Raw genomic sequence first — 23,602 nt, 5'->3', positions numbered from 1 at the left:
TCCCATGGCTGAATCTAGTTGATGATCCCTGCTATATACACACTCACAAATACTCACACATCTTTCTGTCACAGAGACGAATAGAAGATAAATGAAAGGAAGGAAGGCAGTGTGAGGAACAGCACTGCAGTAGGTGTGTGATAAAGAACACCCAGAGTGGAGCTTCCTGGATCACTACCTATAACTCATCTGCTGATTATGTCTTAGTAGTATTTCACTCACACTGGGAAACGGCTGTAAAATGGCTGCCAAAACACTGAGTGTGAATAAGATGACAGTGGTAGCATCCCAAATGGCACCCTATTCTCTATATAGTGCACTAGTTTTTATCAGAGCCCTATGGGCCCTGAATAAATTCCCTATACAGGAAAGTATTCAGACCACTTGACTTTTTCCATCTTTTTTTTTACGGTACAACCTTATTCTAAAATGGATTCAATTGTATTTTTCCCTCGTCAATCTACACACAATATCCCATAATGACTGTGAAGCCTCTGTGATGGATGAAGCGCTCATCTTAAAAGCACATTAAAATGATTTCCTTGTTGATGTTGTCCTCTGAAACAGATTGTGGCCACGGCTAAATGAATGGTAATGATACATGGAATAGATAAATATGGATGGCAATGATACATGGAATAGATAAATATAGATGGTAATGATACATGGAATAGATAAATATAGATGGTAATGATACGTGGAATAGATAAATATAGATGGTAATGATACATGGAATAGATCAATATAGATGGTAATGATACATGGAATAGATAAATATAGATGGTAATGATACGTGGAATAGATAAATATAGATGGTAATGATACGTGGAATAGATAAATATAGATGGTAATGATACATGGAATAGATCAATATAGATGGTAATGATACATGGAATAGATAAATATAGATGGTAATGATACATGGAATAGATAAATATAGATGGTAATGATACATGGAATAGATAAATATAGATGGTAATGATACATGGAATAGATAAATATAGATGGTAATGATACATGGAATAGATAAATATAGATGGTAATGATACATGGAATAGATAAATATAGATGGTAATGATACATGGAATAGATAAATATAGATGGTAATGATACATGGAATAGATAAATATAGATGGTAATGATACATGGAATAGATAAATATAGATGGTAATGATACATGGAATAGATAAATATAGATGGTAATGATACATGGAATAGATAAATATAGATGGTAATGATACGTGGAATAGATAAATATAGATGGTAATGATACATGGAATAGATAAATATAGATGGTAATGATACATGGAATAGATAAATATAGATGGTAACGATACATGGAATAGATAAATATAGATGGTAATGATACATGGAATAGATAAATATAGATGGTAATGATACATGGAATAGATAAATATAGATGGTAATGATACATGGAATAGATAAATATAGATGGTAATGATACATGGAATAGATAAATATAGATGGTAATGATACATGGAATAGATAAATATAGATGGTAATGATACGTGGAATAGATAAATATAGATGGTAATGATACATGGAATAGATAAATATAGATGGTAATGATACGTGGAATAGATAAATATAGATGGTAATGATACATGGAATAGATAAATATAGATGGTAATGATACATGGAATAGATAAATATAGATGGTAATGATACATGGAATAGATAAATATAGATGGTAATGATACATGGAATAGATAAATATAGATGGTAATGATACGTAATGATAGATGGTAATGATACATGGAATAGATAAATATAGATGGTAATGATACATGGAATAGATAAATATAGATGGTAATGATACGTGGAATAGATCAATATAGATGGTAATGATACGTGGAATAGATCAATATAGATGGTAATGATACATGGAATAGATAAATATAGATGGTAATGCATTAAGCATCTGTCCCTCTCGTCTGTCAGTCAGCTGTCTGAGGTGAAGCTCCAAGCTAAACAAACAGTAGACTGGCTCTGCATCCCAAATGGCATCCTAGCCCCTAGATAGTGCACTACTTTTGACCAGAGCACTGGTCAAAAGTAGTGCACTATAAAGGGAATAGGGTGCCATTTGGGATGCAGGCTGGCACATAGGTTAACTCAACCCTGTCTTCTGCTAGGCCTTTGAAGCGTCTTGTGAGTGACGCGGCAACCATCAAACAGGCGCGTTGATCTCCCCTCTGCGAGGCAGCCTGTTCAGGCACCTTAGGGAACGCCTGGCTGGCTGGGCCAGGAGGAACTCACTGCTGTGTTACCACATTACCATCAGAATGGGAGAATGTTGAACAGTACATACAGCCAGTGTGTTGAGCTCTGAGCCCCTCTGTCATCCATGCACACACAGGAACGTCATTAATTCTGCCTAATCAAGCTGGGACCCCCTGCAGGGCGAGGTAGAGGGGTACAGGGGGGACGGGCGGGGGGCGTACCAGCTGGTGTGGCAGCCCCTGACAGTGACTTGGAGGGCCATCTGTCCAGCCAGCGGACCTTACTCAGCCCCCACTGGCCCTCTAGCAGTCACACCAGACAAGTACAACATGGTCAGTTCAAAGGGAAGAGGTGACGGAAGGAGAGCGAGAGAAAGGGAGAGAAAGAGAATACATTAAATGAAAGAGAAAAGTATTGAAGTCTTGAATAGCAACCAGCTCTGAGAGAGAGAGAGGCTGCGAGAGAGAGAGGCTGCGAGAGAGAGAGACTGCGAGAGAGAGAGGCTACGAGAGAGAGAGGCTGCGAGAGAGAGAGGCTGCGAGAGAGAGAGGCTGCGAGAGAGAGAGAGACTGCGAGAGAGAGAGAGACTGCGAGAGAGAGAGAGGCTGCGAGAGAGAGAGGCTGCGAGAGAGAGATAGGCTGCGAGAGAGAGAGAGAGACTGCGAGAGAGAGAGACTGCGAGAGAGAGAGCTGGCGAGAGAGAGAGGCTGCGAGAGAGAGAGAGACTGCGAGAGAGAGAGACTGAGAGAGAGAGACTGCGAGAGAGAGAGGCTGCGAGAGAGAGAGACTGCGAGAGAGAGAGAGAGACTGTGAGAGAGAGAGTGACTGCGAGAGAGAGAGACAGAGAGAGAGACAGAGAGAGAGAGACTGCGAGAGAGAGAGGCTGCGAGAGAGAGAGACTGCGAGAGAGAGAGAGAGAGAGACTGTGAGAGAGAGAGGCTGCTAGAGAGAGAGGCTGCGAGAGAGAGAGACCGCGAGAGAGAGAGACTGCGAGAGAGAGAGGCTGCGAGAGAGAGAGACTGCGAGAGAGAGAGACTGCGAGAGAGAGAGGCTGCGAGAGAGAGAGACTGCGAGAGAGAGAGACTGCAAGAGAGAGAGTCTGCGAGAGAGAGAGACTGCGAGAGAGAGAGAGACTGCAAGAGAGAGACTGCGTGAGTGAGAGAGAGAGAGAGAGAGAGAGAGAGACAGAGAGAGAGACTGCGAGAGAGAGACTGCGAGAGAGAGAGACTGCAAGAGAGAGAGAGAGACTGAGAGAGAGAGACTGCGAGAGAGAGAGACTGCAAGAGAGAGAGAGAGAGACTGCGAGACTGGCAAAAAATACTTGTTTCAGTCATAGAGCCCATTGCCCTTTATGGTTGTGAGGTCTGGGGTCCGCTCACCAACCAAGAATTCACAAAATGGGACAAACACCAAATTGAGACTCTGCATGCAGAATTCAGCAAAAAATATCCTCCGTGTACAACGTAGAAAACCAAATAATGCATGCAGAGCAGAATTAGGCCGATACCCGCTAATTATCAAAATCCAGAAAAAAGACGTTAAATTCTACAACCACCTCAAAGGAAGCGATTCCCAAACCTTCCATAACAAAGCCATCACCTACAGAGAGATGAACCTGGAGAAGAGTCCCCTAAGCAAGCTGGTCCTGGGGCTCTGTTCACAAACACAAACCCCACTGAGCCCCAGGACAGCAACACAATTATACCCAACCAAATCATGAGAAAACAAAAAGATAATTACTTAATATATTGGAAGGAATTAACAAAAAAACTAGGCAAACTAGAATGCTATTTGGCCCTGAACAGAGAGTACACAGTGGCATAATACCTGACCACTGTGACTGACCCAAAAATAAGGAAATCTTTGACTATGTACAGACTCAGTGAGCATAGCCTTGCTATTGAGAGAGAGAGAGACTGCGAGAGAGAGAGACTGCGAGAGAGAGAGAGAGACTGTGAGAGAGAGCGACTGCGAGAGAGAGACTGTGTGAGTGAGAAAGAGAGAGAGAGAGAGAGAGAGAGAGAGAGACTGTGAGAGAGAGAGAGTGACTGCGAGAGAGAGAGACAGAGAGAGAGAGACTGCGAGAGAGAGAGACTGCGAGAGAGAGAGAATGAGAGAGAGAGAGACTGCGAGAGAGAGAGAGCGACTGCGAGAGAGAGAGAGACTGCGAGAGAGAGAGACTGCAAGAGAGAGAGAGGGACTGCGAGAGAGAGAGGGACTGCGAGAGAGAGAGAGAGAGAGAGAGAGAGAGAGAGAGAGAGAGAGAGAGAGAGGAACAGTACTGCCAGACCCGGGCCCTGGCAGTAAATCCCAAAAATACTAAAATAATGATTTTCCAGAGAAGATCCAGATCTCAGGGAATTAGACCAACGTTCTCAATTGGTACAAAATATATAGAGTACTGTACACAATACAATTACTTTGGTGTAAAAATAAGCTCAACTGGACACCTTAATGAGGCTGTGACTGAGCTGAGAGAGAAAGCACGCAGGGCATTCTACACCATTAAAAATCCCATTCAAATTGAAATACCTATTAAAATTTGGCTAAAACTAATTGAATGTGTCATTGAACCAATTGCACTTTATGGCAGCGAGGTGTGGGGTCCACTTGCAAAACAAGATTTCATCAAATGGGACAAACACCCCATTGAAACCCTGCATGCAGAGTTCTGTAAGATTCTCCTACAAGACCAGAGGAAAACTACAAACAATGCATGCAGGGCAGAATTAGGCCAATATCCACTAATAATAAAAACTCAAAAAAGAGCAATTAAGTTTTGGAAACATCTAAAATACAGTGACCCCCTCTCATATCATTGCCAAACCCTGCAATGCCAAGAGCTGAGCAAAGAAAAGAGTCCCCTCATCCAGCTGGTCCTGGGGCTGAGTTCACAAACCTGTTCTACTAACACACTGAAGCCTCAGGACCAGAACATCCAAACAATCAGGATAAACCAAATTGCAACACAGTCAAAACAAAACTACATTGCTTATTGGGAAACACAAACACAAGCACAAAGCAAAATGCAGTTCTATCTGGCCCTAAATCATCAGTACACCGTGGTTAAGTATTTGACCATGGTTACTGATCAAAACCTTAGAAAAACCTTGACAAAGTACAGGCTCAGTGAGCACAGCCTTGCCACTGAGAAGGGTAGACACAGGAAAACCTGGCTCCCTGTAGAGGAAAGGATGTGCAACCACTGCACCGCAGCAGAACCTGGCTCCCTGTAGAGGAAAGGCTGTCCAACCACTGCACCACAGCAGAACCTGGCTCCCTGTAGAGGAGAGGCTGTACAACCACTGCACAACAGCAGAACCTGTCTCCCTGTAGAGGATAGGCTGTGCAACCACTGCACAACAGCAGAACCTGTCTCCCTGTAGAGGAAAGGCTGTGTAACCACTGCACAACAGCAGAACCTGTCTCCCTGTAGAGGAAAGGCTGTGTAACCACTGCACCACAGCAGAACCTGGCTCCCTGTAGAGGAAAGGCTGTGCAACCACTGCACAACAGCAGAACCTGAGACGGAGCTGCATTTCCTGACAAAATGTTAAAAATATAAAACAATTAGAGAGGGTCATTTCCCCAAATTTGAAACCCTTATTCAAGGTTTCAAAGACCTCTCTGATGAGGATAGGCTACCCGTCCTGTTTGGGGGAGGACCCAAAGAGCTGTGGGTTGGCAGCGCTCTAGATTGCTGCCTGCCATACGATGAGGGACAGTGTCTGACAGACCAATCAACCTGCACATGTCCTCTACTGTATGCTTATTGTTATTGTTGAATGTATGGTTATTTTGACCCTTGGTTACTGTTGTTACTGTTGTCCCGTTGACAATTTTGATTCTCATTTTTATTTATTTTTATATTGTAAAAATCCAAAATAAGAGACTGCGAGAGAGCGACTGCGAGAGAAAGCGACTGCGAGAGAGAGAGAGCGACTGCGAGAGAGCGACTGCGAGCGAGAGAGCGACTGCGAGAGAGCGAATGCGAGAGAGCGACTGCGAGCGAGAGCGCGACTGCGAGAGAGCGAAGGCGAGAGAGCGACTGCGAGAGAGAGAGAAAGAGACTGCGAGATAGCGTCCGCGAGCGAGAGAGAGACTGCGAGAGAGCGAAGGCGAGAGAGCGACTGCGAGAGAGAGAGAGACTGTGAGCGAGAGAGCGACTGCGAGAGAGCGAAGGCGAGAGAGCGACTGCAAGAGAGAGAGAGACTGTGAGCGAGAGAGCGACTGCGAGAGAGCGACTGCGAGAGAGAGAGAGACTGTGAGCGAGAGAGCGACTGCGAGAGAGCGACTGCGAGAGAGAGAGAGACTGTGAGTGAGAGAGCGACTGCGAGAGAGCGACTGCGAGAGAGAGAGAGACTGTGAGCGAGAGAGCGACTGCGAGAGAGAGAGAGACTGTGAGCGAGAGAGCGACTGCGAGAGAGAGAGAGACTGTGAGCGAGAGAGCGACTGCGAGAGAGCGACTGCGAGAGAGAGAGTGACTGCGAGAGAGAGAGTGACTGCGAGAGAGAGAGTGACTGCGAGAGAGAGAGTGACTGCGAGAGAGAGAGCGTTCTCTTTTATAACTGTTCAGCATTCTTCCACCACCGTACACACCACGGCTAGCTGGAGAAATCATAGCTGTCTGGATAGAGAGAATCCTCTTCTGGATTTAAATTGCAGAGCTGTCTTTGGACAAATTAATAATGGATACAGCCGTCGGCAAATTGAATTTTTAATTCCTCATTTCTCTCTCCCACATTTTGTTTTCTAGCTTGCTTTACTCATTTCAGTTGCGATTCATTTTATTGCTTTGCATGAGTGTAATAGGATCATCTACCCTTACAGCCCTGTAAAGTACATGTGGCGTATATTCTCCCTGTTTGCTGTTATTTATCACCCTCCCCAGTAGCAGTATCCAGTGAGCTTAATCGATTAGCATCGAAACAGGCCTATGGGCCTGTTCACATGTCATGACTATAACTAATAAGGGGTTTCTGCGATAGTATTTCACCTCTAGCTGTGGTATAAATCGCAGAACCGGGAACCTTGATTTGTGGCTGCGTTGTGGAGAATTACCACACATGCTCTTTAACAAACAGAAGAGAACGAGCAATCCTGTTGCTGAATTGGCATGTCCTCATTTTGACTAACACTTAGGTGATAAAAATTAAGCAAGATGTCATTTATTATTAAGAGGCAAATGTTTTTTTGTCCTTGAAAGTCTTCCCTCCCATCTGTACACATGTTACACGGCTGTTTTCTCACCAGCTGCTGATGTAGACTCCCTCAACACTGATTATTAAGCACTTTTCGTTCTGTTTCCTTTGCATCTTTGTCAGTGTTTGTCATTGTGCTCAGTTGGCAGAACGTGAGTTATGGATTCCTTTCCCACGGGATACCAGTATGAAAATGTATTCACTCACTGGAAGTCGCTCTGGATAAGAGCGTCTGCTAAATGACTAACGTGTCCAATGTAAATGTACCAGCAGCTGGAGAGCTGTGTCTGTCGTAAAATGTCACTTGATTTCTACCCAGATTATCTGAAGTCCATTTAAACCTCAACAGTTATCCAGCTAACATCTGGATGTACAGTTTAGAATCTGAGTATCTATCTAACTAAAAGCACAGACGTTTTAAGCCTCTCGATGACCTCCCTGAATGCGTAACCATGTTTACCTACTGTTATTGAGTAACATAGAGCTGGACTTCCCCCACTATAACAAACCTCTTCTGTCTTTCTTTCACTTCTCTCCAGGTGTTTCTCCAGGTCCGATCACTTGGCGCTGCACATGAAGAGGCACATCTAAGAGAGAGGGAGGAGGAGAGCGGGGAAGAAGAGCGAGAGAAGGGAGATAGGAGAGAAGAAGAGGTAGGCAGGAGGGAAGACGAACCACACACCAGCTCCAGCTCTCACCATCCCGAGGCTGCCCCTGTCACCTGAGACCTGACACTAGAAGCATAGCATGGGGGATGACACGCTGGACGGATGTAAGCCACGACCCAGGATGGACCCATGGTCAGCGAGGACAGATGGAGTGATGGAGGGAAATAGAAGGAGGAGGAGGAGCTTGTTGTTGTTTTTTAATTCACACTTCGTGATTCACACATCTCTCTTTTATTGCATCCTCTGATTAGCCATGCCTTGGTCTGATCCAAGTCTGGTAACTCAGACACTGCCAAACCAATACGCTGATCCAGTTACGACCCATTTACACTCTACTGTTTATTTTGTGTACATTTAAACTATAGAGCGACTTGGGAAAGCAGATGGTTCACCCAGAATAAACTGCTAAACTTTGACACGCCAATCGTCAGTGACTTGCAGAAGCAACGATGGGCATCCCAAACCAACAGCAACTATTGCCCATTTTATTCTGGTGTGCTGCTTCCCAATCCTATCACAATGTTTTAGGGGTGTCTCTACCCTCACCAAGCCGTGTGAAATAACAACAATGCCAGAATAGCGAGAAGAGAGAGACCAATGGAACTAGTGGCCAATCCGTCAGTGTCGCCCCCTGTCTGTGGGAGGAGGGTCTGACACTTCAGAGAGTGAGCTCTGTGACCCTGCTGCGGACTTCTCAGGCTCTCCTGTAGGAGGCGCTCTGCTCTTCTCTCTCACCTTCACTCCTGCCACCTCACAGGCAACATCTAACAAATGCGCAGCGACACTTTCTTGCCTTTGTTTTTTAAAGACAATTAATTATTATTATTAAGAATAAAGGTCTGTTTTCTCTGAAATGTCTTAAAAATTCACTGAAGGACAAAAACTAAAACAGTTTATGTACAAACAAAGAACAATGTGCTCATTCAACAACGAATGAACTTACCCCGACCCGTATGCACAGGGTAAACTCAGTAGCCGCTATCTAGCACTGATAGCTAAGAAGATGGAAAAACAAAAAATAAATCACACGAACGCTGAAAGAAAAAGGATTTGTATTGTTGGCCTGATATTAAAGGAAAGGCCGTCTGTTTTCCACTCTGTGTTTTTCTCCGATGCGATCCAGCTGAAAACAAACCTTGGCGGGACCTTCGAGGCTTCATCACCAAGCCAGGACCAGAACAGAACAGAAAACTGGAAAATGTTTGCTTTGTTTGTGTGGATTGTGGAACTCCACCATCTCCCATAGGAAACCCCTATCTCCTCCAGTATGGAGGGGCCTGGGAGGCTGGTCTGCTGTGATCCCCTATTTGGGAGACTAGGGACCTGATAGGCTACTGGACATGAATCTGGGTATTAGAAAGGACAACATGGCCTCATCATCCCAGAGGGACTTGCCTGTTTCGTATCCATTGTCCGCACTGACTTTTTCAATGTTATCTGTGCTTTTTTCATACAGTACAACAAAAAAAAAACTGAAAAAAGAATACAAATAAAAACTGATTCCGTCTCTCTCACCGTACAGGCACGTAGACACACCAACACACAGAACAGTTTGCTCATGGCTCCACTTTGAGATAAGGAAAATATATGATTGAGTTAATGAACAGACTTGGAAAGCAAAACACTGCATGGCAGCTTCTCACACTCGGATCGCTTCCCGGAATCATTTGTTCTGCTCCAAATTTTTCACAGTAGGATTTTTAGCAATTGTTGTTTTGTAGATGAAGATCTGATTCCGCTGGAGGTAACGGCTTTGAAGTGAGAAAACGAGCTCATTCTCATGTTCAAACAATCTCAGTCTCTGTATGTTAACAATCAGCTTCAACAGCATGGGACCAGATTCCTCTGCCCCAGGTCTATGAAGTATTACATAGCCTTGCAATCAGGGCATTAATACCAATACCACTGTCACTATTACTGTACCCACAAACTTCCCCTCTCACATAAACCCTGGCCTCCTCACATCAGTTGTAATGGCTGCTGTATCAGAATAGATGCCATTACTGTCTCTATAGTAATGTATATGTTTCAGCCTTGCCAGACTCTCCTAGACGGTCCCAGAACTGCCCTCATGGGGGCCGGTGGAGCTCAGAACAATCGATACCAAAAACCTCCAGCGCGGAACTGCCCTCGAGCCATGGGCAGGGTCTGGCATAGAACACAGCAGCATCTGGGAAGCCGACCGTCTCCATACTAGGCCTCTTAGCACCACCGCGGCAGCTTTCTCTACAAACACAAAACAAGACAAGTCTCTCGACAACAAGACGATGTAAAACAAGACAAGTCTCTCGACAACAAGACGATGTAAAACAAGACAAGTCTCTCGACAACAAGACGATGTAAAACAAGACAAGTCTCTCGACAACAAGACGATGTAAAACAAGACAAGTCTCTCGACAACAAGACGATGTAAAACGAGAGATTGAGATGATCTTTGTGTTTTGATTCCACTTTTTAGTTGGAACTTCTTCCTTGTTGTTTTGTTGTGGTTTTAACGCTTTTATTATTTTTGTTGCCACATGCTGGATGATGCAAGGTCATGCCAAAATGTAAGAAATGCAGGGGTGTGGGTTTTGAACAACCCCCCCCCTCCTTCTATGTACAATCATGTAGGGTTTGTTTGTGGCACTTTGTGCAGGATAGGCGATGGTATGTCTGTGTGTGTCCCAATGCAAGCTATAGCACGGCACATCCGTTGGAAACATTGTGAATTTATTTTGCGTTGTGAGAAAAAATACTACCAGTAGACTGGTGGCCAAACTAACAGTGTGGGAGACTGGGATTGTACTGTGTGTTGGTTGATCCATTCACTTTAACAGAGTTTTCAATCTATCTAGCAATGGCTGACAATATTGCTTTTGTTTTTGTTTCTGACGTTTTATTTTCTCTTCAAACCACTCAAATCACGTTCATTTGGGATCACAGAGCAGAACAATGGATAAAAACAACTAGTAAAACTCAAACCATACGTCTTACACTTCAATGGCCCCTCCAATTGGTTCAGCAAATGAAAACTCTTAAAACACTCTTATGTTCTATCAGATGTTCACTTCTGGTTGGAGACTTTTCTACAGCTCCCGCTGCAGAAAAGCCTGGATACAGTAAACAGGAAATGGATACAGCAGTCATGGTCATTTAGCCCGTAACAGGCCTACATGCTAAAAGGATAGCAGCACACAGTTTAAATATATACAAATTAGCCCAACTTTAGTCCCCTTGCGTACATACGGACAGATCTCAAACCCCACTTCAAATGAAAAGTCCTATTCTATTTCTGTCCTGTGGCATTCCCACCAGAAGTAGCTAGCTAGCCCTCTTCCCCTTTCCCTCGCCTGTTAAAACACTGCTTGCTGCCATGGAGATGCTCCTATGTAGTTTCCTGGGCGCTAGTATCCCACAGCTCTGATTAGCATTAGCGCTGCAGGCTGCTCTGTGGAGGCTCCTCTAGTCTCTCCAGTCGCACTCCACTAATGAGAAAGGCATTTGGTCACAGGGAAACAGAGGTCTAGGGGGAAAAAACATAAGGGACCACGAGCCAAAATGGTTTCATTTATACGGTCCACAGTACTGTTACGAACCCAGTGGGCAATCTGACACAGAGAAAACAAGAGTGCATTAGCAGCAGCTTATCGTCAAGCCAGAAAGTTATTGAAGTTGAAGAGATATTTTTTTGACAGAGAGAAAAATTGTTTACCCCCGGGATTAACCAAATGATAATGAAATTAGCCCTGCATTTTATTTTATGGATTAGCGATTTGAAATGAGATTTTGATGAATCTCTCTCTCTCTCTCTCTCTCTCTCTCTCTCTCTCTCTCTCTCTCTCTCTCTCTCTCTCTCTCTCTCTCTCTCTCTCTCTCTCTCTCTCTCTCTCTCTCTCTCTCTCTCTCTCTCTCTCTCTCTCTCTCTCTCTCTCTCTCTCTCTCTCTCTCTCTCTCTCTCTCTCTCTCTCTCTCTCTCTCTCTCTCTCTCTCTCTCTCTCTCTCTCTCTCTCTCTCTCTCTCTCTCTCTCTCTCTACAACCCCACAGTAGTGATCCATGCACAATCAACTGCAGGAACGCTGGATACACACCTATACGCTTCCACCCAAAGATTTTAGTAAATTGCTGTGAATGAAAATAGAGAGAGAGAGAGAGAGAATTACAATGTTTTACTGTCCACTACAATTCCACCATTATTGTCCCCCCTCCCCAACCCTGACCCAACTTCTTCCTGCATTGCAATCTTGTTTGGTGTTCAGTGTGGCTGAACTCATTGTCCGTTCATGGTTGTAAAATATGGTTGTGTAGTCTCTTTAGGGTGCCCAATTCAAGGGCGACTTAACTAGCACCCTACCAATTCTAATGTAGACTTAGTTTCCCATAGCTTAGTACAGTGGAGTGTAATATTTCAAACGGTCATGTCTGAGGTAGAACACCAAGTCTATGTTAGGTTAAGCGTTTGGAAAACCATCCCGAGAACGATGGTGTCATATACCTACCTACCTTAAGCGTTCTCCAAACTTGAAGCCTCACACGTTCGGTCCCCATGAGGTAGGGTGGTCGCTTTGGTGAGGCTTCTGGCAGCTTTGTAGATACATCTAGTAATAGTTCTCCCACTCAGTGGCTTCACAAAGGGTAACAACAAACTTAAGGGGGGTTTTGTTCACTACTAGGCAACAGTGCTTCAGCATTTAAACACATACATACATCTCACACAATCTTTTAATGTTCCTGTTCTTCTAGATTCCCAACCATTTCACTACATTGACTTACTGTGCACACTCCATAGTGTACCTATTTACTTACTGCTAGTTTAGTCTGTTGGAACACTCAAATGTCAAATATCCACTTAACATATTGTGACACTTCCTGATACACTTAACCACAAGAACCAATTGGGAGGAGACCAATTAGATGGTTTCTTTTTAGATATTAGCCAATCAAACTGATGGGTAACTACTATATTATGGACCCTCCACTGTCATCAAATGGGCAATATCAACTGGGCATGTTCATTACTGTCTACTTTTTAAAGGAAGGAGACGTCCTACTTTCAACAGGTGACTACTTTCTTCCTGAACTCATGGTTCTTGTGGGTGCACCTGCATCAGGGAGTGAGTCTGTATCTGCTGTGTTTGTCCATATTTAATGTGTCAGTATATAAGGGATTGACAAATCTCCCACCCCCTGTGTCTTTCTGTATCCCTCCACCTCATCCCCACTTTCCCTTCAACCCCAATCCTACTCCATCCAACTCTGGGGCCCAGGCATCATACTCTGAACAGTACATAGATAGAGGAATAGACCCTGTGGGACTTAGTCCCCCTGAGATGTTTTGTCCCCTCAGACTTGCTAGTATCTAGTGCAGAGTACTCTAGAGTTCTATTGTATTCCCAATTCTAGAATCTAGAGTTCTATTGTATTCCCAATTCTAGAATCTAGAGTTCTGTTGTATTCCCAATTCTAGAATCTAGAGTTCTGTTGTATTCCCAATTCTAGAATTTAGAGTTCTATTGTATTCCCAATTCTAGAATCTAGAGTTCTCTTCACTCTCTGTCAAGTGGAGAGTCGTGGTTAGAGAGACAGCACCAGGATGTGCAAATCAGTCAAAGGGCCAGCAATAGAAATACAATTACTAGAACGGACATCCCTATTCAAGTCAAGTCATTCTATTTCTATGGGACCACCCACCCAGCCAACAACACACCTCAGTCTGAGAGCAGAGATAAACCCCAAGGCTTTTCTCAGACCGTCAACAGTACATCTGAGCCTCCACGTGGTAGTCTAGTCCCAGTCCAGCCTCTACACCTGGTCAGTCTGACAGTGGAAGACCTTTCCTATTTTTACCTCTCTGTCATTCATTCCTTCTGCAGGGGCCCCATAATGCCAACACCACAATCACTTATCCTTCCTACCAGACTCCTCCACTTCTCCATCCATCCCTCCCTCCATAACGCCAACAACACCATCACCTCCCCTTCCTACCAGACTCCTCCACCTCTGCTCTGCATCCATCCCTCCCTCCCTCACTCCATAACCCCAACAACACCATCACCTCTCCTTACTACCAGACTCCTCCACCACTCCCTCCATCCCTCCACCATCCCTCCATAATGCCAACAACACCATCACCTCACCTTCCTTCCAGACTCCTCCCTCCATAATTCCAACAACACCATCACATCTCCTTCCTACCAGACTCCTCCCTCCCTTCATAATACCAACAACACCATCACCTCTCCTTCCTACCAGGCTCCTCTCCCTCACTCCATAACGACAACAACACCATCACCTCTCCTTCCTATCAGACTCCTCCACCTCTGCTCTGCATCCATTCCTCCCTCCCTCCCTCCCTCACTCCATAACGCCAACAACACCATCACCTCTACTTCCTACCAGACTCCTCCACCTCTGCTCTGCATCCATCCCTCACTCCATAACGCCAGCAACGCCATCACCTCTCCTTCCTACCAGACTCCTCCACCACTCCCTCCCTCCCTCCATAATGCCAACAACACCATCACCTCTACTTCCTACCAGACTCCTCCACCTCTGCTCTGCATCCATCCCTCACTCCATAACGCCAGCAACGCCATCACCTCTCCTTCCTACCAGACTCCTCCACCACTCCCTCCCTCCCTCCATAATGCCAACAACACCATCACCTCTCCTTTCTGCCAGACTCCTCAGCCTCCACTCCTCCACCTCTCCCTCACTCCCTCCTCACCCCTCCCTCTCACCCTTTCCTTCTTTCTCCCTCCCTCCCTCCCTCCCTCCCTCCCTCCCTCCCTCCCTCCCTCCCTCCCTCCCTCCCTCCCTCCCTCCCTCCCTCCCTCCCTCCCTAATACCAACAACACCATCACCTCTCCTTCCTTCCAGACTCATCAGCCTCCACTCCTCACCCCTCCCTCTCTCCCTCCTTACCCCTCCTTCTTTCTCTCTGTGTCTCTCCCTCCATTCCTCCCTCCATTCCTCCACCTCTCCCACCACCCCTCCCTCACTCCCCCCTCCACTTTCCTTCCGCTTGCTCCTGTCATGGTCAATTACTTTTTGGTTTTCTCTTGGGTTCTTTATTTCCTGGTTTACATTTTTTTTCTGTACAAAGTGTTTAAAATATTATTATTTGTATTATATGATGTTAGTATGGTAATGTTCTTTATTAAGGAAGAAGAAAAATTTATTTTTGTTACTGGTCTGTTTCATAATTCTTTTTTAAATTGGTATTGTAAGATATCTATGCAAGAGCTGTTCAGTGGAGCATTTTTATTTAAGAATGTCCTATGTGTAATAAATGGTAGAATCTGGCTCTGTCTGGCGTCTTGTGTTTCTGCTGCAGCCGCTTACAACCGACAGCAATGAACAATCGACAAGACACATACTGTAGTGTAGAAACACCTTGCTGCTCCTTTCCATACGGTATAACACCTAACCTTTGTCCAAGCTTTTCTCCGAGAGAGGAGTCTCATTATAAAGCCCTCTGACTCCGTGAGTAACACAGCCTAACAATGAACCCTTGCACCGGCGCTCAAACCAATTCCGTTATTCTGACTGGTATAATTGCGGACCAAGAAATAAGGCGCGGCGGTTAGAGGGAGCGAACGTGCGCAGGCGCAACGAGGCGAACGCCATAACCATTGAACTGTACCATTTCCCCCAGTTTGTGGGAATCCCAGGGTTTACTATTACGAGTGAGAGATTCTCAGGAATATCTATGTCCCACCACCAAGTGAAGAGTCTCAGGGGTTCAGTGTGCAAGTAGCATATTCCTTAATTAGGGCAGTTACTAACTCGTCAATGACAGAGCCTGAGCCGCCATTTACAGAGCCAGCCCATCCCGCGCTCATGATTTACAGATTAAAAGGGGTAATGGAATAACTAATGGATAATTAGGGATCAATTATGTAGAAGAAAAGGGACCTTATGCAGTGTATACATTCTATAAATGTCCTTTGGTGAGAGAGGAGATTTTGCTGTCAGGTTTCTAAGTCATTGCTAATGTCCCTAATTGAAATGGACACTGTCATCAAGCCAGCGGTTTCAACAGTAGCTCTTGCATCCCAAATGGGTCTATGGGCCCTAGTAAAAAAGTAGTGCACTATATAGGGAATAGGGGGCCATTTGGGTCGCACCCTAGGCCCCATCTTCACATCTCCCGCATTCTAGCTATGTCGCCGTCTTCCTGTTTAGTGCCGTGACCACATGGTCTGTCGGATGATGCTTGTGCTTACGGCCTACTTGACATTATTTTACAGCCAGTCATTAAAAAAATATCATTTTCCGATGCATCTTCCCTTCGCCTATGGAGGGGAAATATCAGCATATGAAGACATCCTGCAAGTATTGAACTTTAAATCTACATTTAGGAGAGCTAGAGCTGCTTGGCATGCTGCTTAGTCTAAACCAAAACAATGAATTGTTAACACTTATCGGGTGTGACATTTCCAAGCACACTAATCCAAGCTTGTCTAGCTCCAGGGAGAGAAAAGTGAAGGGAATAAGCAGGACCTAATCTTATTTAGCGCTGCTAAACACAGCTGCTGTGTTGTGACTGTAATACTGAAACCACATAGCTACTGACTCATCATCTCTCCCACCAGGAATAAACAGAAATGTGATGAAGTAACTGCCTGCATAGTCCCAGATATCCCTCTGGAGACCCATGCCAGCTACTCTCTCCCGTAACCCCTGACCCACACTACCTCCTTGTCCAGTTACAGGCCTGTAGTGTCCACTAGGCAGGCCTGTAAACTGGCCTGTCTGGCTATATTGTACACAACAATAGACTGGGTGGCAGTAGGATGAGGACCACTGCTAAATTTGTTACTGAAATGTGTTTGCCGTGCACTTTTTTACAGCGCAATAATTAATACAATTACTGTGTTGATTAAAGTGAAATTACAACACAGATGCGGTTATTGTTTTAATATGCCTAAACCCTGCAGCGAATGGCTGATTAAAAAAGCAGGTAATTTAATTAAGCAAGATGGTAGAAGGAGATAATTCATAACTCTCAGGCCTTTCTGTATTACACTGACTTGGTGTGTGTGTGTGTGTGTGTGTGTGTGTGTGTGTGTGTGTGTGTGTGTGTGTGTGTGTGTGTGTGTGTGTGTGTGTGTGTGTGTGTGTGTGTGTGTGTGTGTGTGTGTGTGTGTGTGTGTGTGGTGTGGTGTGGTGTGGTGTGGTGTGGTGTGTGTGTGTGTGTATACAGCTTCCAGAGTTATCTGCATCAGCTGGTGGAGGTGTTAACATTTCCAGGCCCTCGTCCCACAGGACTACATCCACAAAATCATGGAAATAAAACAAAAAAACAGGGAAGCTGGGAGTCTGAGAATTCCCCATGAGATACCACAGAATATATGAGGTCTGCACAAATTCCATCTCATCTCTGGGAAAGGGGGAATAGAGGTATTAAAGGGAATAGCGGTAGTAAAGGGAATAGAGGTAGTAAAGGGAATAAAGGTAGTAAAGGGAATAGAGATAGTAAAGGGAATAGAGGTAGTAAAGGGAATAGAGGTATTAAAGGGAATAAAGGTAGTAAAGGGAATAGAGGTATTAAAGGGAATAGAGGTAGTAAAGGGAATAGAGGTAGTAAAGGGAATAGAGGTATTAAAGGGAATAGAGGTAGTAAAGGGAATAGAGGTAGTAAAGGGAATAAAGGTAGTAAAGGGAATAGAGATAGTAAAGGGAATAGAGGTAGTAAAGGGAATAGAGGTAGTAAAGGGAATAGAGGAAGTAAAGGGAATAGAGGTAGTAAAGGGAATATAAGTAGTAAAGGGAATAAAGGAATTCAAGGGAATAGAGGTATTAAAGGGAATAAAGGTAGTAAAGGGAATAGAGGTAGTAAAGGGAATAGAGGTAGTAAAGGGAATAAAGATAGTAAAGGGAATAGAGGAATTCAAGGGAATAGAGGTATTAAAGGGAATAAAGGTAGTAAAGGGAATAGAGGTATTAAAGGGAATAGAGGTAGTAAAGGGAATAGAGGAATTCAAGGGAATAGAGGTATTAAAGGGAATAAAGGTAGTAAAGGGAATAGAGGTAGTAAAGGGAATAGAGGTATTAAAGGGAATAGAGGTAGTAAAGGGAATAGAGGAATTCAAGGGAATAGAGGTATTAAAGGGAATAAAGGTAGTAAAGGGAATAGAGGTATTAAAGGGAATAGAGGTAGTAAAGGGATTATAGGAATTCAAGGGAATAGAGGTATTAAAGGGAATAGAGGTAGTAAAGGGAATAGAGGTAGTAAAGGGAATAGAGGTAGTAAAGGGAATAGAGGTAGTAAAGGGCATAGAGGAATTAAAGGGAATAGAGGTATTAAAGGGAATAGAGGTAGTAAAGGGAATAGAGGTAGTAAAGGGAATAAAGATAGTAAAGGGAATAGAGGTAGTAAAGGGAATATAAGTATTAAAGGGAATAGAGGTAGTAAAGGGAATAGAGGTAGTAAAGGGAATAGAGGTAGTAAAGGGAATAGAAGTAGTAAAGGGAATAGAGGTAGTAAAGGGAATAGAGGAATTCAAGGGAATAGAGGTAGTAAAGGGAATAGAGGTAGTAAAGGGAATAGAGGTAGTAAAGGGAATAGAGGTAGTAAAGGGAATAGAAGTAGTAAAGGGAATAGAGGTAGTAAAGGGAATAGAGGAATTCAAGGGAATAGAGGTAGTAAAGGGAATAGAGGTAGTAAAAGGAATAGAGGTATTAAAGGAAATAGAGGTATTAAATGGAATAGAAGTAGGAAAGGAAATAGAGGTATTAAATGGAATAGAAGTAGTAAAGGGAATAGAGGTAGTAAAGGGGAATAGAGGGAATAGAGGTGGTAAAGGGAGAATAGCGATAGTAAAGGGAATAGAGGTAGTAAAGGGAATAGAGGAATTAAAGGGAATAGAGGTAGTAAAGGGAATAGAGATAGTAAAGGGAATATAAGTAGTAAAGGGAATAGAGATAGTAAAGGGAATAGAGGAATTAAAGGGAATAGAGGTAGTAAAGGGAATAGAAGTAGTAAAGGGAATAGAGGTAGTAAAGGGAATAGAGGAATTAAAGGGAATATAGGTAGTAAAGGGAATAGAGGAATTAAAAGGAATAGAGGAATTAAAGGGAATATAGGTAGTAAAGGGAATAGAGATAGTAAATGGAATAGAAGTAGTAAAGGGAATAGAGATAGTAAAGGGAATAGAGGAATTAAAGGGAATAGAGGTAGTAAAGGGAATAGAAGTAGTAAAGGGAATAGAAGTAGTAAAGGGAATAGAGGTAGTAAAGGGAATAGAGGTAGTAAAGGGAATATAAGTAGTAAAGGGAATAGAGGTAGTAAAGGGAGAATAGAGGTAGTAAAGGGAATAGAGGTAGTAAAGGGAATAGAGATAGTAAAGGGAATAGAGGTAGTAAAGGGAATAGAGGTAGTAAAGGGAATAGAGGTAGTAAAGGGAATATAAGTAGTAAAGGGAATAGAGGTAGTAAAGGGAATAGAGGTATAAAGGGAATAGAGGTAGTAAAGGGAATAGAGGTAGTAAAGGGAATAGAGGTAGTAAAGGGAATAGAGGTAGTAAAGGGAATAGAGGTATTAAAGGGAATAGAGGTAGTAAAGGGAATAGAGGTAGTAAAGGGAATAGAGGTAGTAAAGGGAATAGAAGTAGTAAAGGGAATAGAGGTAGTAAAGGGAATAGAGGTAGTAAAGGGAATAGAGGTAGTAAAGGGAATAGAGGTAGTAAAGGGAATATAGGTAGTAAAGGGAATAGAGGTAGTAAAGGGAGAATAGAGGTAGTAAAGGGAATAGAGGTAGTAAAGGGAATATAAGTAGTAAAGGGAATAGAGGTAGTAAAGGGAATAGAGATAGTAAAGGGAATAGAGGTATTAAAGGGAATAGAGGTAGTAAAGGGAATAGAGGTAGTAAAGGGAATAGAGATAGTAAAGGGAATAGAGGTATTAAAGGGAATAGAGGTATTAAAGGGAATAGAGGTAGTAAAGGGAATAGAGGTAGTAAAGGGAATAGAGGTATTAAAGGGAATAGAGGTATTAAAGGGAATAGAGGGAATAGAGGTGGTAAAGGAAGTAAAGGGAATAGAGGTAGTAAAGGGAATAGAGGTAGTAAAGGGAATAGAGGTAGTAAAGGGAATAGGGGTATTAAAGGGAATAGAAGTATTAAAGGAAATATAGGTATTAAAGGGAATAGAGGTAGTAAAGGGAATAGAGATAGTAAAGGGAATAGAAGTAGTAAAGGGAATAGAGATAGTAAAGGGAATAGAGGAATTAAAGGGAATAGAGGTAGTAAAGGGAATAGAAGTAGTAAAGGGAATATAAATAGTAAAGGGAATAGAGATAGTAAAGGGAATAGAGGTAGTAAAGGGAATATAGATAGTAAAGGGAATAGAGGTAGTAAAAGGAATAGAGGAATTAAAGGGAATATAAGTAGTAAAGGGAATAGAGGAATTAAAGGGAATAGAGGTAGTAAAGGGAATATAGGTAGTAAAGGGAATAGAGGAAATAAAGGGAATAGAGGAATTAAAGGGAATATAGGTAGTAAAGGGAATAGAGATAGTAAAGGGAATAGAAGTAGTAAAGGGAATAGAGATAGTAAAGGGAATAGAGGAATTAAAGGGAATAGAGGTAGTAAAGGGAATAGAAGTAGTAAAGGGAATAGAAATAGTAAAGGGAATAGAGGTAGTAAAGGGAATAGAGGTAGTAAAGGGAATATAAGTAGTAAAGGGAATAGAGGTAGTAAATGGAGAATAGAGGGAATAGAGGTAGTAAAGGGAATAGAGATAGTAAAGGGAATAGAGGTATTAAAGGGAATAGAGGTAGTGAAGGGAATATACGTAGTAAAGGGAATAGCGATAGTAAAGGGAATAGAGATAGTAAAGGGAATAGAGGTAGTAAAGGGAATAGAGATAGTAAAGGGAATAGAGGTAGTAAAGGGAATATAAGTAGTAAAGGGAATAGAGGTATTAAAGGGAATAGAGATAGTAAAGGGAGAATAGAGGGAATAGAGGTAGTAAAGGGAATAGAGATAGTAAAGGGAATAGAGGTATTAAAGGGAATAGAGGTAGTGAAGGGAATAGAGGTAGTAAAGGGAATAGAGGTAGTAAAGGGAATATAAGTAGTAAAGGGAATAGAGGTAGTACAGGGAGAATAGAGGTAGTAAAGGGAATAGAGGTAGTAAAGGGAATAGAAGTAGTAAAGGGAGAATATAGGTAGTAAAGGGAATAGAGGTAGTAAAGGGAGAATAGAGGTAGTAAAGGGAATAGAGGTAGTAAAGGGAATATAAGTAGTAAAGGGAATAGAGGTAGTACAGGGAGAATAGAGGTAGTAAAGGGAATAGAGGTAGTAAAGGGGAATAGAGGGAATAGAGGTGGTAAAGGCAGAATAGAGGGAATAGAGGTAGTAAAGGCAGAATAGAGATAGTAAAGGGAATAGAGATATTAAAGGGAATAGAGTTATTAAAGGGAATAGAGGTAGTAAAGGGAATAGAGGTATTACATGGAATAGAGGTATTAAAGGGAATAGAGGTATTAAAGGGGAATAGAGGGAATAGAGGTGGTAAAGGAAGAATAGAGGGAATAGAGGTAGTAAAGGGAATAGAGGTAGTAAAGGGAATAGAGGTATTAAAGGGAATAGGGGTATTAAAGGGAATAGAAGTATTAAAGGGAATAGAGGTAGTAAAGGGAATAGAGGTAGTAAAAGGAATAGACGTAGTAAAGGCTGGCAACAAGACATTTTTTGTAAATGTTTAATTTTAATTACTGTTTGCTCAAACAACACTCCACATCCATTACCTTCCATTACCTTCAACACTCCATTACCTTCTACTCAGGAGGATGCCTGCTGTTCTCGACTCCCATTCCCCATGCCAATCAATAGTTGGGTATAAATAAAAGGGAAACTACATCCTAAACTTCACTTCCCCTGTGCTCTCATTTTACAGTTCAGTCATTTCATAGAAACTCTTATCCAGAGCGACTTACAGTAGCAACTAGGGTTAAGTGCCTTAAGTGCTCAACAGATTTTTCACCTAGTCGGTTCAGGGATTCGAACCAGCAATGTTTCAGTTACCATCCCAACACTCCCTACCTCTAAGCTACCTGCCACCCCAATCAAATCACATCAAGCTTTACTTATACAGCATTTCAGACATGTCATGCAACACAATGTGCTTTACTGGGGGGGGGGAATAAAAAAAACTGAAATATTTACAGCACAACAAACATAAGAGGATAAAAAACAAAAGAATAACAATAAAAACTGAACAAATAATAAGCCCCCTATGGAAAAGCAAAGCTAAAAATATGTATTTTAAGATCTCTTTTAAATATGTCCACAGTTTCGGCCCCCTTCAGGTTCTCTAGCAGCCTATTCCAGATGCTGGGACATAATAACTAAAGGCTGCCTCCATGCCTCTTGGTCCTAGGCTTTGGGATATTTAAAAGGCTGCCTCTCCATGCCTCTTGGTCCTAGACTTTGGGATAGTTAAAGGCTGCCTCCATGACTCTTGGTCCTAGGCTTGGGGATAGTTAAAAGGCTGCCTCTCCATGCCTCTTGGTCCTAGACTTTGGGATAGTTAAAGGCTGCCTCTCCATGCCTCTTGGTCCTAGGCTTTGGGATATTTAAAAGGCTGTCTCTCCATGCCTCTTGATCCTAGACTTTGGGATAGTTAAAAGGCTGCCTCTCCATGCCTCTTGGTCCTAGACTTTGGGATAGTTAAAAGGCTGTCTCTCCATGCCTCTTGGTCCTAGGCTTTGGGATAGTTAAAAGGCTGCCTCCATGCCTCTTGGTCCTAGACTTTGGGATAATTAAAGGCTGCCTCCTTGCCTCTTGGTCCTGGACTTTGGGATAGTTAAAAGGCTGTCTCTCCATGCCTCTTGGTCCTGGACTTTGGGATAGTTAAAAGGCTGCCTCCATGACTCTTGGTCCTAGACTTTGGGATAGTTAAAGGCTGCCTCCATGCCTCTTGGTCCAAGACTTTGGGAGAGTTAAAGGCTGACACTCCATGCCTCTTGGTCCTAGGCTTTGGGATAGTTAAAAGACTGTCTCTCCATGCCTCTTGGTCCTAGGCTTTGGGATAGTTAAAAGGCCAGTACCAGAAGACCTGAGGGACCTACTGGGTACAAAACTAAAAAGCATGTCTGAAATGTATTGGGGTGCACAATTGTGGATTGAGATAAAAAAAAAACAATAGAAGAATCTTAAAAAGTATTCTAAAGCTCACAGCCAGCCAGTGCAGAAACCTTTAAACCGGTGTAATGTGTGCTCTCCGTCTGGTCTTGGTCAGTACCCACGCTGAGGCATTCTGTATGTTTTGCAGTTAACCAGTGGCTTTCTTGGGTAGACCAGACTGGAGAGCATGACAGTAGTCAAGCCTGCTTGTAATGAAAGCATGGATGAGTCTCTCTGTATCAGCCTGAGAGAGAAACGGCCTCACCTTGACAATGTTTCTCAGGTGGTAAAAAGCTATTTTGGTCACATTCCTATTATGTGATTTGAAATTCAGTTCAGAATCTAAAATAACACCTAGGTTTTTTACCTGGTGTTTT

At 43.1% G+C, this 23,602-nt stretch overlaps 1 protein-coding gene across 1 annotated transcript in view; it reads left to right on the top strand.

Annotated features, from left to right (window-relative positions):
- The window catches only part of LOC139380894 (Krueppel-like factor 7), a 151,858-nt gene extending 141,262 nt beyond the window's left edge, over positions 1 to 10,596 (top strand). Inside the window, exon 4 of the mRNA XM_071124047.1 lies at positions 7,985 to 10,596. Within this exon, the coding sequence (XP_070980148.1) occupies positions 7,985 to 8,036 (52 nt within the window). The 3' untranslated portion in view covers positions 8,037 to 10,596. The remainder of the gene's footprint in view (positions 1 to 7,984) is intronic.
- Positions 10,597 to 23,602: the final 13,006 nt, after the last annotated feature.

The sequence above is a fragment of the Oncorhynchus clarkii genome, chromosome 22, assembly GCF_045791955.1.
Source record: "Oncorhynchus clarkii lewisi isolate Uvic-CL-2024 chromosome 22, UVic_Ocla_1.0, whole genome shotgun sequence".
Lineage (NCBI taxonomy): Eukaryota > Metazoa > Chordata > Actinopteri > Salmoniformes > Salmonidae > Oncorhynchus > Oncorhynchus clarkii.
This window is presented reverse-complemented; position numbering and strand designations above follow the sequence as displayed.